This window comes from Grus americana, chromosome 14 (assembly GCF_028858705.1).
Source record: "Grus americana isolate bGruAme1 chromosome 14, bGruAme1.mat, whole genome shotgun sequence".
Taxonomy (NCBI): Eukaryota; Metazoa; Chordata; class Aves; order Gruiformes; family Gruidae; genus Grus; species Grus americana.
The window spans coordinates 10040490-10052019 of NC_072865.1; the positions used below are offsets into that span (position 1 = coordinate 10040490).

Genomic DNA, 11530 nt, shown 5'->3' on the forward strand with positions numbered 1-11530 from the left:
AATTGTTTTTTAGTATTTTTTTTTGTAATTTTTTTTTGTTATTTTTTTTTAAATGATACTTTTAGCTGCTCATTGGAATAAATTCTGCAGCACACGAGCTGTGAGCTTTCGAGTCGCCGTCAAAGGACCGTAAGGCTTTCCTGGCTCCCTGGGCACCGCGAGGGCGGGAGGGGAGGAGGGGAGGGGCGTCTCCGGGGGCGCGAGGCCGCCGCGCGGCACGGGGACTCCTTTGGTTATCTGTCACTGAGCAAGGGACGGGGAGGGGGCCGGGGTCCTGCCCAAGGGGCACCGAGCCCAGCGGTGCCAGCGCCCACGCCATGGCGGAGCTGGTGGCACCAGGCCGGGGCCATCGGCCTCAACGGTTCACACCGCGGGCAACCGCCAGAGGCTGGGAAAGGGAGGCAAGGGGGAGCGGGCCAATAGCGACACGCCACTCGCTGCTCCCCATGCCTGACAGGCTGGGCAGGGACCGGGGCCGGCCCACTGAGACAGACCTACCAATTGGCAGAGGTGGTGCATGGCCCTCTGCCAATTGGGAGTGGGCCTACCTCAGTGCCCTGGTGATTGGCACCACCCCCCAGGCCTATGGCATGGCAGTGCGGGGAGCACCGTCCCGCCCACCCACCTGCTGGGCGCGGCCCCTCGCCTCACACCCAGCCCCGGTGTGGCGGCTACAGCCACCGCGGGGGGCCAGCCCCGCCACCTGCCCCCCGCCCCGCGGGGAGCGGCCCCCACCCTCCCACCCTGTCCCCTTGCACACGCCACCGCCGTGGGCGCAACCTCCCACCCTCCCCCCCCCCTCCCCCCCGGCCGCCGCCTCCCGCCCGGAGGGGCGCAGGCCCCGCGGGGACAGCCCTGAAAGTCTCACGGTCCTGCTGTGGCGTTGCGGACATGTGCAGTACAGTGCATGGCAGTATCAGCTGAGCACAAAAACCCCTCTCCCCACCCCCCTCACCCCACAGCCGGCTAGACGTAGCCAAGACCACGTTCCAAGCTGGTCAGACATGCATGCATATTTGTGAACATTTACATAGGGCTGGCGTCCGCTCGGAGGCTCCCAGGCGTCAGCAACACGCGCTGCGAGGGGAGGGCGGTCCTCTCCCTCCCCACACTGCCTCCCGTCACCCTCCTCGCTAATTAATCATGCAAAACAACTTCGGCCACGCGGGATTGCTGGAGTTGGGCGGCGGCTTCTCCCCCCACCCCCCCGGCACCGTGCCGACAGGGCGCCCGCCCGCCTTGGCCCCATGCGGGCAGGGGGACCCGTGGCAGTGGGGGGGCTGCTCACAGCTCCCCCCGCACCAGCCGGGGCAGGGTCAGGGGTAGCACTGAAAATACACCACGAGGTTATGCATAAAAACCCCCCACTCCGGGGGCCAGGGGGCACCTGCCACAGCCCTGCCGGCCCCCCACTGCCCACCGGCTGGGGGCACCGCACCGTGCCGTCCAGCCAGCAGGACGGGGGCATGGGGCTATTTCAATTATGGCGGTGGGACCGAGAAACAACAGCGGGAGCCGGACGCTGGGCGGCACGCTGGGGACACCACACGCCAATGGCCGTGGGGACAGGGCTGGGATCCCCCCCTCGGGCCTGGCCACCTCATGGGATGCCACATGGCCCAGCCCCGGGAGCTGTGCTGGCCGGGTACGGGGGAACGAATAAGGAGAGGGGCTGAGGCTGCGCCAGCACCGTCCTCCCACCGGGAAAAGACCCCAAGCAGCCATAACCTTCTGGGGCTCCCCGGGGCAGCCGAGGCAGGAGAGGGGCCACACCGGGCTGCGTGCAGGAGCGGGGACAGAGGCGTTCCTGCCCCGGGGTTGCTGGTGTCCCACCTTGGCCGCGCTCCGCCGGCCACCTCCTCTGGCTGCCCCCGGGGCCAGCCCGGCGCTCCAGCTCGGGGTGCCGCCAGCATCAAACCTGCGGCACTCTCTCCTCTCTCCGCGTATCCTCCGCAAGCAACGCCGAGGGGAGGAGCCGCTTGCGTGCCGCTGGGTCAAATGGCCACGAAACCAAAAACACGACGGAAAAGGAAAGGCAACGGGGGGCGGGGGGGGGGAACCCTACCGTGAAAAAAAAAAAGTTATAAAGGAAAAAAAACCCACTAATTCCCTAGCGGAGTACAAAGACCCGGAAAGTGATGGAGCAACAACAGCGTCTTTGGAGCGCGGAGGGCATGGCCACGCGCCTCCCGCCTCCAGCACAACATGATTCGGGGCCCTGGGAGCGCAGCGGGCAGGCGTCCGGCCGAGTCCATGCCCCAGGGGGGGAGGAGGAGGGCTGGCCGGGAGCCCAGACTGCTCAATGCTCACCACATCCAAGGAGAGGCTTTGGGGAGATGGGGTAAGCGCAGGGTCAGGCCCTGGCAGCGGGCAGTGGCCCCCGCCCCTGGCCCGGCGTCCTCGTCCTCTAGCGAATTGTGTGGCACAGCGCCCATCGGCCTCAGTCCGCCTCCCGCTGCACCTCCGACGCGTCCGCCCGGCAGATGGGGCACGTGCGGTTTGCCTACAGGCAAGGAGAGACAGGGGTGAGTGAGCGAGCACCCCTCAGCACCAGCTGTACCCGGAACCCCCCCCCTCACCCCATTGCCAAGGGCTGGCAGCACCCCGCAGCGTGCCACATCCTGGCAGTGCCTGATTGAGCCCGGCACGATGCTTGGCCCAAGCTCCCAGCGCATCCTGTGTTGTATGGCACCGAGGCCACCCAAAAGGCAGCACCCTGCACCTGCAGCACCCAAGAAGCCACCCCGCTCCCTGCAGCAGGCACGGGCAGTACCTTTAACCATTTGTCGACACACTTGGCGTGGAACTCGTGGTTGCAGGGCAGGACGCGGAGAAGCTGCCGGGCCTCGAAGTCGCTGAAGCACACGACACACCTGGGGGAGGCAGCAGTCAGCATGGCCCCGTCGCGCACCCATGGCCCCCAGGCCCCCACCAGATACCCCTGTGCCCCGCACCCCAGGCTCACTCACAGGGTCTGCTCAGACTGGTGGCTCTCAGGGTTGAAGCGGTAGGATGGGAGGTGCTCGATGTCTGCTTTGGTGAGTCCCCGTGGCTTGGCCTCCCCCAGCCGCTCGGCCAGGTTCAGCAGCGCCTGGAAGCAGACACCGAGATCAGCTCAGCTCAGCTCACACCCTGGCACAGCACCCCTCTGGGCTCTCCCCGCCCTGGCAGAGCGATCCCAAAATCCCCCCCAGGTCCCCTGCCCTGTCACCCTGTGGGGAAGGAGAGCTGGCGTACCTCGTAATTCTCCATCTCCACATCATCCACGTCCAGGTCTAGGCTGATAGTGGGCCCCACGGCCGTCGGCGACACAGGAAGCATAGAGCTGGGAGGGAAGGACGGGGCGATAGGCATGGGGCTACAAACCCCAGTGTCCACCCTGGCATCCCCAGTGGGGGCAGAGCCGCCTGCGCCAATGCCATGCCACTGTGCCCCCTGTCCACGGTGCCACCCCTGCCCCACGCATCCCACCATATCCCCCCCAGTACTCACAGGAAATAGGGCAGGAAGCTCGGGTAGTATGGGGGAGGCGGCGGAGGGGGCGGCGGAGGGGGCAGCGCCTGCTGCAGCCGGTACCGTTGGGTGTTCAGCCGCCGGGGCATCATGTGGGGATATGGCTGCAGGGAGAGACAGGGCACTCAGAGCCGTGCCAGCCTCATGGCATTCCCCCGTCCCTCTGCGAGACAAGGACTCACCACGCCAAATGGCAGTTCTTGGTGCAGCGGGTCGTGGGGGAGGTAATGCAGCGGCACAGAGGGAGACAGCGTGGGAGCGTGGTGGGACGGGGGGTACGTGAAGCCTGCGATGGGGTGCTGCTCCCCTCGCAGGTCCACGTCATTGTCTATCCTCTGCAGAGGCTGTGGGGGAAACAGTTAGGCTGGCAGGGGTGTCCCAAATTACACCACCCTGGCACTAGCAGGACAGAGGCATCCTGGGCATCCCACCCACCACCCCCAGCTCGGCCCTACAGGGGCTGCGGAAGGACGAGACCCCAGGGTGGGCCATGGGGCGCATCGTGTCCCCAGCCTGTGCCCCTGCCTCGACTCACCATGCGCGGGTGCTGGGCTTGGAGAGGTACGAACTGCCCCAGGGGGGCCATGTGGGGCGGCTGATGGGGGGGCACTGGCGGCGGAGGGGGGTGCAGGATGTAATGGTCGCTCGAGATGATGGGGGTGAACGTCTGGTAGGAGACAGGGAGCTGTTGCATGGCGCATGCCTGGATCAGCTGCGGGGGAGAGAGACAAAAATGGGGGTCAGACACCCACCATGGGCAAGGCTGCACCCCCGCCCTCTCCCCACAGCCTCCAACAGCCCCCGCACACCCAGAAACCCTCACCCCAGCCCTTGCACTCCAGTGGGCTTGGGTACCCACACAGCCTCCAGGCACCCATGGCTCAGGCTGTCCCCCACTGTGACTCACCGGGGGCGGGAGGCAGCAGAGCGGGTAGTGCTGTCCACTGAACATCACTGAGCATGCTGGGAGCTGCTGGGTGCTGCACCCAGGGATGTGCTGGCCGGTGTGGATGGGGAAGCCTTGTGTTGTGACGGTGGTAACCGTGTAGGAGAGAGGGACGGGTCCCTGGTGCACCTGGGGACAAGGCGCAGAGATCACAGTCAGGGTACAGCCTCGGCTGAGCTGTCCCCATCCTGGCAGGGTAGCAGCAGGGCGCTGAGCACCCGGTGCTGGGACACAACCACCTGGCACCTCCATCCCAGTGCTGCAGTCAGAAGAGGAGGGCAGAGAGCAGGCTGGGTTCAAGGCGGGTTTTGGACCCCTCTTTGCTCCCCATGGACAGGCTGGCAAAGCCTCCAACCCAGCACCACCGCCACCATGGATGACGCTTGGCAGCTGTGACAAGAACAACCCTAGGAGGGGACTGTCTCCAGCCCCCGGGAGCAGGGACCACCCTGGGCACAGCCAAGCTGGCAGAGGGACCTCAGGGTTTAAGTGCTGGGAGGGACAAGACAGCACTGGCAGCCTCAAGGCTGTGCACTCCCAGCAGCAAACGACTGGCCAAAGGGGACCCAGGGACATGTCTTGGGACCACTGCCCCGGACACTAGTCCAGGGTCACCCTTAGGACTGGGCCTGGGGGCTGCAGCACCTACCTGGTCATGCAGATCCACCATGAATGGGTTCTGGTGGGGCGGGTGAGTGGCCGGGTGAAGCATTCGTGGCGGCGTGCTGGGGAGAGCGTAGGCACGGGGCTCATCTACAGGGATGTGCGGCTGCTGGGGGAAGGCAGGGTGCAGCTGGGGCTCATCCTGGCCCAGCAGGGTTGCCAGAGGTCGGTCGCGTCGTCCCCACTGACGCCTGGCAGGGGGGCTGTGGGGCCACCGCGGGAGAGAAACAGAGCAGGAGTGACCCCCAGGCCAGGGGCACCACAGCCCCAGGCAGGGTGGCCGCAGGTGGCTCCCAGGGCAAGATGCCTGGGGCATTGTGCCAGGCCAGTCTCCTTGTCTGGCTGGGGAGCTCCAGAACCGGCTCTCAGCTCACCCTGCACGTGCCCCTCTGTGTCCTCAGCACAAAAGGGATCCTGGCTCCCCAGGGACCCACCAGCCGGATGTGCTTCCCTGCCGCGATCTCCCCTCAAGCCCCCCAGACACAGTGGCTTGCCCCAGCAGGACCACGGAACTGGCCTGGCCCCGTGTCCCCACACACCATGGGTGACAGGGCTCCGCACCACTCTGTGCCCTGTACCTTCGCCGGAGGTGGTCGGGGCTGCTGCAGGGTCCCCCCGAGAAATGGCGCTGGTTAAAAGGGGCAGAGGGTGGCCGCCTATTCACTGCCAGTTCCCATGGTCGCATTGGTGACGTCGGGAGGCGGATGGGCACACGGGACCTCAGGCTCCAGGCAGGGTGAGACACCAGCACCTTGGATCCTGCGAGAAGGACAGTGGGTCATGGCACCCCAACCCCCAGGGTGGCACAGGGCTGCAGGAGCCCCAAATCCTCCCCACACCTCAGGCCTGGCCAGCACCACCCCAGCCCACTCCCCCACCACCTGCTTTGGGAGACGGAAGGGAGGAGAGGCACAGAGCAAGCCCAGGGCAGCTGCTGAGCTTGCTGACATGCTGGGGCAGGGGGTGGGTATTGCAGCCCACCTGGCTCCTGCCCATGCCCCCTCCACCCTAGGATCTGGGCCACCCTTCCCATGCCCACCCCTGCCACCGGCACCACACAAGTGACTCTGAGCCACCCCAGCACCACTGTCCCCATACAGCTGAGCCTGCTGTTCCCTCCCCACAGGGATGGTAATGCCAATGACTGGAGCTCTTGCAGACCTAGACCTGCACCCATCCCGTCTCCTGAGGCTGGATGCAGCCCTTGGGGGGGGGGGGGTGCGCTAGGAAGAGCCTGTGTCCCCCGTCCCCCCCCCCAGTTACTGTCCCTCCACTGCATGGCCAGAACTACCCCCCATGCAAGACACGGACACCAAATGAGAGACAAGCACTTGTTTTTGGCACAGAGAAAATCAAGCGGTGAAGGGCCCCGTGGCTACGGCAGCATCCCAGGCTGGTCGCCGGCCGATGGGGAGCCTAGACCATGGTATGAGGAGGGTTCCAGTGTGTCCTTGGCCAAGGTGGGCTCCAGTGCTGCTCTAGGGGCTGCTCTCTCTTGCTAGGCTCCTGCACATCCTACTCTGGACTGACGCTGCCCTGGTGACAGGCACGGGGGGCTGGTGGGGGACAGCAGGGCTCACGGCCCTGCTCGGGCTCGATCTGTGCACGTCAACTCCCTGCTGCATACAGGGCACAGCCGTGCATCCCCATGGAGGGGGGAACAGGCACAGGCTGCAGCTGAAGCCAGGCAGGCAGCTCTGCTACCCTGCAGGCAGGGGGTCAGTGGGAACACGGCCCTGGGCCCTGCCCTGTCTCCCCTCCTGCAGCCAGCCTGGCTGGTGCCCCTGCACCCAAGCCCCCTCACACCGCACAGCCTGGCCCCCCAGCCCCAGCAAAGCTCGGTACCACACGGAGGAAACTTCTGCATGCGGGGCTGCGCTTCGCCAGGCGCTGGTTCCCCTGGCCCCCAGCCCCGTGTCCCCCCTTCCCCAGAGAGGCAGGCAGGACACGGTGGGCACCAGCTTGCCCCAGGCACCCTCCCACTGCCCAGTGGGCCCCTCTGCCAGCCTCCCTTGGCCCCCGCAGCCCCAGCACTGCTCCCCATGCACCCCCAAATCCAGCTTGCCCACAGGCTGGTGGTGTGTCCTCCCCAAGCAGCTCCTTCTTCAGCCCTACCTCCTCCTCTGTGCCCACGGCAGAGGCACGCCAGGGCCAGGAAGGGCACCCCAAGCCTGGGCAGCGCTGCTTAGCCCCAGGAGGAGGATGGGGGGGGGGGGGAGGTGTGTCTCACCCCAGCAGGGAGAAGCTGCAATGTCACGCCTGGGTGACAGGTGTCACCAACCAGGGTGGGAATTCACCAGGGCGAGCCCTGTGCCACACAGGGGTGTCTTAAGCTCACCCTTATCCACTGTACCATTTTGGAAGCTGAAGGCAAATTTCTCTCTCTGTTTTAGGGGTAAAAGGAAAAAGACAACAAAAAGCCACAGGCTGAGCCCCCTGAAGCCTGCCTGTGGCTGCCACCAGGGACGAGGCCATGCTCACGGATGAGCTTTTGCCCCACCGGTGTTTTATTCTGCCCCCAAACCTTTGCCCAGGGTGCCAGGGTGCCCTGCCAGCAGGCCGGGGTGCAGTGACAGCCCAGGTTTAACCCCGCTCCCCCGGGAGCCTCCCCGAGGTGTTACTGCTTCCAGTTCCGCATCCTCACTCTCAGAGCACACGTGGTGCAAAGGCCCTGCGTGACCCGGCGGGCACCTTCCAGACCAGACACCGCAGCGATGGGCTTGGGGACAGGGAGCGCCCCTGCAGAGGGACACTAAAGCCACGCAGAGGCTCGCCTGTTCAGGACCCCCTGGAGCAGGAGGGGGCTACCTGGGCTCCCAACACGCCAGGACAACACCCCGAGGACACACCTCTGGCAGATGGGGACAGCGGTGGCCGAGGGGCTGGCACAGCCCAGGGGTGCCCGCCCCCCCCCCCCCCAACCAGCACCCCCAAGGCACCCATCCTCCCGTCCCGCGTGGGTGCGCCCGGCTCCCTCCCTCGCACCCATGGCTGGGAGCCAGCGGCCACCCCGGGCAGGGTCACCGCGACCCCGTGGAGGCCATGGCAGCCCCGGAGTGAAGGGGACGCCGGGCCCCGCGGCTCCTCGGTGGGGCGGGGGACGAGGCGGCTCCCAGGCCCCGCCGAGAACAAAGTTAGCAGCGCGCCAGCGCTCACACCCGGTGCCATCTGCTCGGGCAGAACCGGGCTCCAGGGCTGCCGGGGATAGCCGCCCGCCCCGCCATCGCCCCCCCCGGGGGTCCTGCCACCCCGGTGCCACCCGTCGCCGGCTCCGTCCCGCCACCCCGAGCTCCCCCGTCCCCCGGCCGCCCCTTCCCGGCCGTTCCCACGCAAGCGCCGCCAACTCCCCCGGGAGCGGGGTCACCGCTGACCCCGCCGCACCGGCACCCCCTTCACAGGGCCGCCCCGCCGACCCTGACCCCAAACCCGAGCCCAGCCCCCGGGGTCTCCGGGACGGCTGCACACGGCGCGGCGAGCGGCAGATCCCGGAGCACCCCGACGGGTGCAGCACCCCGACGGGCCACCCCGCCTTGCAGCACCCCGGCGGGGTACCCCAGCCACGAGCACCCCAGGAGCGCACCCCAGCCTTCCGCCCCCCCCCCCCTCCCCCCGCGGGTGCACCGCCCGGCCGGCAGCCCGCGCCCCCCGCCGCGGCGGCGGCAGCAGCGGCAGAGCCCCGCCGGTGCCCGGCCGGGCGCGGAGCTGTGGCTTTAAGAGCGGCCGCTCCGGGGCCATGTGCTCGGCGCCAAACAAAAGCAATAACAAAGGCGGCCGCCGGGCCCCGCCGCCGCCGCCCGGGGCAGGTGCCGCCGGGGGTCCGGGGGGCGATCCCCGTCCCGCTCCCGCCCCCCCCCCCCCGCCCACACCTACCTACCTGCACCGATGGCCTGGGCCGCCGCTCCGGTGCCGCTGCGGCGCCCCCGCCCCCTCCCGCCGCTCTTTGTTCGCCGACGCCGGGCCCGGGCCTGCCCCCCCCCCCCGCCGCCGGCCCTCCCTCCCTCCCGCCTCCCGCCCCCCGCCGGGCCGGCCCCCTCCCCGCCGCCGCTGTTTCCGGTGCCTCTTTGTTTTCCGCGGCGCGGGGCGGCGGGGCCGCCGCGGCGGGCCGGGGCAGCAGCCGCCGGGCCGAGGGCCGCGGGAGGTGCCTGCCCCTTTAAGAACCGGTGGCGGCGGCGGGACGCACCGGACCGAGTCACAACACTCGGAGGCCCCGGGGGCGCGCGCGCGGCTGGCGGGAGGGGAGGGGGGGGGCGGCGCGGCGCGCGCGCGCCCCACGTGACCAGGCGTGTCACGCTCCGCAGCCATCTTGGAGGCGCGGGGCCGGGCCGCCACGCGGGGCAGCGCCGGCCCCCGCCTCGGGGGGGCGGTGTCCTAGCAACGGTCTCCACGGAGAGAGGGCCCCTAGCAACGGGGCCTGGGCCCGGGGGCGGCCCCGCTGGACCGAGACCCCCCCGCCGCGGACGGAAGCACCGGGCACCATCCGCCCGCCGGCCTCGAGGGGCTCAGTACCGGCCGCGTCGCCGCACCCCGCTGGGACGGGCTCCGCGGGGCCAGGCTGAGGCAGCACCTTACCTGCGGCTTCACCTGACGCAGCCAGCTGGCCACTGCTCCCGGTTCACCGGGCCCCAGCCGTGAGCCCGGCAGGCCCTGGGGACAGCAACACCGTGTGCTCGGAGCATTCCCAGCCAGCCCGCGCCGTGCTGCCATGCTCCCGCTGCCAGGTGGCAGGAAAATCCCAGGCAAGGGGGAGAAAGGTGAAGGCAGGAGCTCGGCTCCCCGTCACCCTCCTCAGCTGGGATGGGAGAATGGAGAAGCTGCTGCTCCTCTCCTGCTCAGCGTGGCATCGAACCCTCGCCAGCACCAGCAGCCTGCCAGGCACATGCCGCTCTCCAGGGGCATGCCTACCCAGATCAAGTTTCCAGGCACCAGAAAAAACCATTTTGCTTCCAAAAAGCCTCCTGCTCGCTCCCCTCGATTAAACGAGGAGCAGGGACTCCTCAGCATCTCCAGGAGGCACACCTGCAGGCCAGCCAAGCGGCCCAGCTGGCGGCTAGCACCAGGAGCTGCACACCAAGGCTGTGCCACCGGCTCCCTGCGTGCCCCCGGCAGCACCGTTAAGCGCCAGTCAAACCCCTGTGCTCAGGGGAGCACATCCAGCGGCTTTGCTGAAAGCCAGATGCTGCATCCAAGCCAAACTTCCCCGGGTTACAACGCACACTTAGAAATTCCCAGGTAGGCGAGCGAGCCAGCCAGCAGCCCTGATGTAATGCCTATAAACCAGCCCTCCCCTGACAGCTGGTCTTTAAAGTGCTAATAACCAAAAGGGAGCTAATTAATTTGTAGCATCACCCCTTTTAAAGAAAACCTCAGATCAGTGGCAACGATTTAACGATTCAGTAGGCTCATCATCACAATGAGCAGCTGGTTCAGTTTTGTCCCAGTTCCCTCCAGTCCCCTCTCAAGGCCAGTTTGCTGGCTCTCACCTCCTCACTCTGAATCTAGGGGCACAGGAAGAACCACACCAGCCTCAAGGATCCCCCAGGGCACAGAGCATCCTGGGGCAAGCTTCCTCTGCCACAACTGTCAACAGCACCACTGCCAACTGCTGCTCTCCCCATGGTAGGGGACACACAGGACAGTGGCATAGCAGGGCATGGGGCAGACCTGTGATGGCATCAGACCCACATGCTCATACAAGCACCTCAGGAAGAGGCAACCAAAGGACTGAATTGTCAGCCCAGACCCAAACAATCACCCTCAAGGTCTGCAACACTCCAGCCTCTTTGCTTCAAGAGCTGGGGACTAGAGGGAAGAGGAAGAAAACAGGACCCTGCGCTTTGACCTTGCCACTATTTGCAGGCAGAGGCACAAGACTTGCCAGGACACGGCCTGATCCTGGACAGAGCACAGGCAGAGGCCACAGATGGTGGATATCTGTACAGACACACCCTCCTGAGCTGCTCCAGCATCACCAGCTTCCCCACGGCCAGCAGCTAGCAATGTCCTCGGGACAGCAAGGCGCTGCTCAAGTTCCCTGCCCAGCCAGGCTGGACAGTTCCTGTGGCAGAGCCAGGTCCAGCCACACCATGTGCATCCGTGCCGATCCTGCCCAGCCATCTCCCATGAGGACAGGGGGCTGTGCATCCCGCTGCAGGGTTAGAGCATGAGGAAGCGGCTCAGCTCACGCCTGCCCCATGCTGTCTCAGGAACACAGCCATGCACACAGCCACCAGCACCACGCTGCCCCAGGTCTGGGAGCTCTGCCTGGAAGAGCCAGGCAAGGAGCCCAAGCAAGACCCCTCTGATGCTACAGCAAGGCTGGCCATGGACAGCAGCATTGGGCAGCGCTTCTGGGCCAGGAGACGAGGTTCCCAGTCCAGCCGCTGAGACCTTTGATATCCCAGATGAGCA

General features: G+C 67.1%; 1 protein-coding gene across 1 annotated transcript; it reads right to left on the reverse strand.

Moving 5' to 3' along the window:
• Window positions 1-932: 932 nt before the first annotated feature.
• On the reverse strand, window positions 933-9439 carry RNF44 (ring finger protein 44). The gene is given in 14 exon segments (XM_054842041.1): window positions 933-2503; window positions 2774-2873; window positions 2970-3091; window positions 3238-3325; window positions 3493-3617; window positions 3696-3857; window positions 4049-4225; window positions 4421-4588; window positions 5109-5325; window positions 5701-5881; window positions 8997-9121; window positions 9123-9216; window positions 9219-9385; window positions 9387-9439. Coding segments are annotated over 14 exon segments (1827 nt in total). The 5' UTR covers window positions 9425-9439; the 3' UTR covers window positions 933-2440.
• Window positions 9440-11530: the final 2091 nt, after the last annotated feature.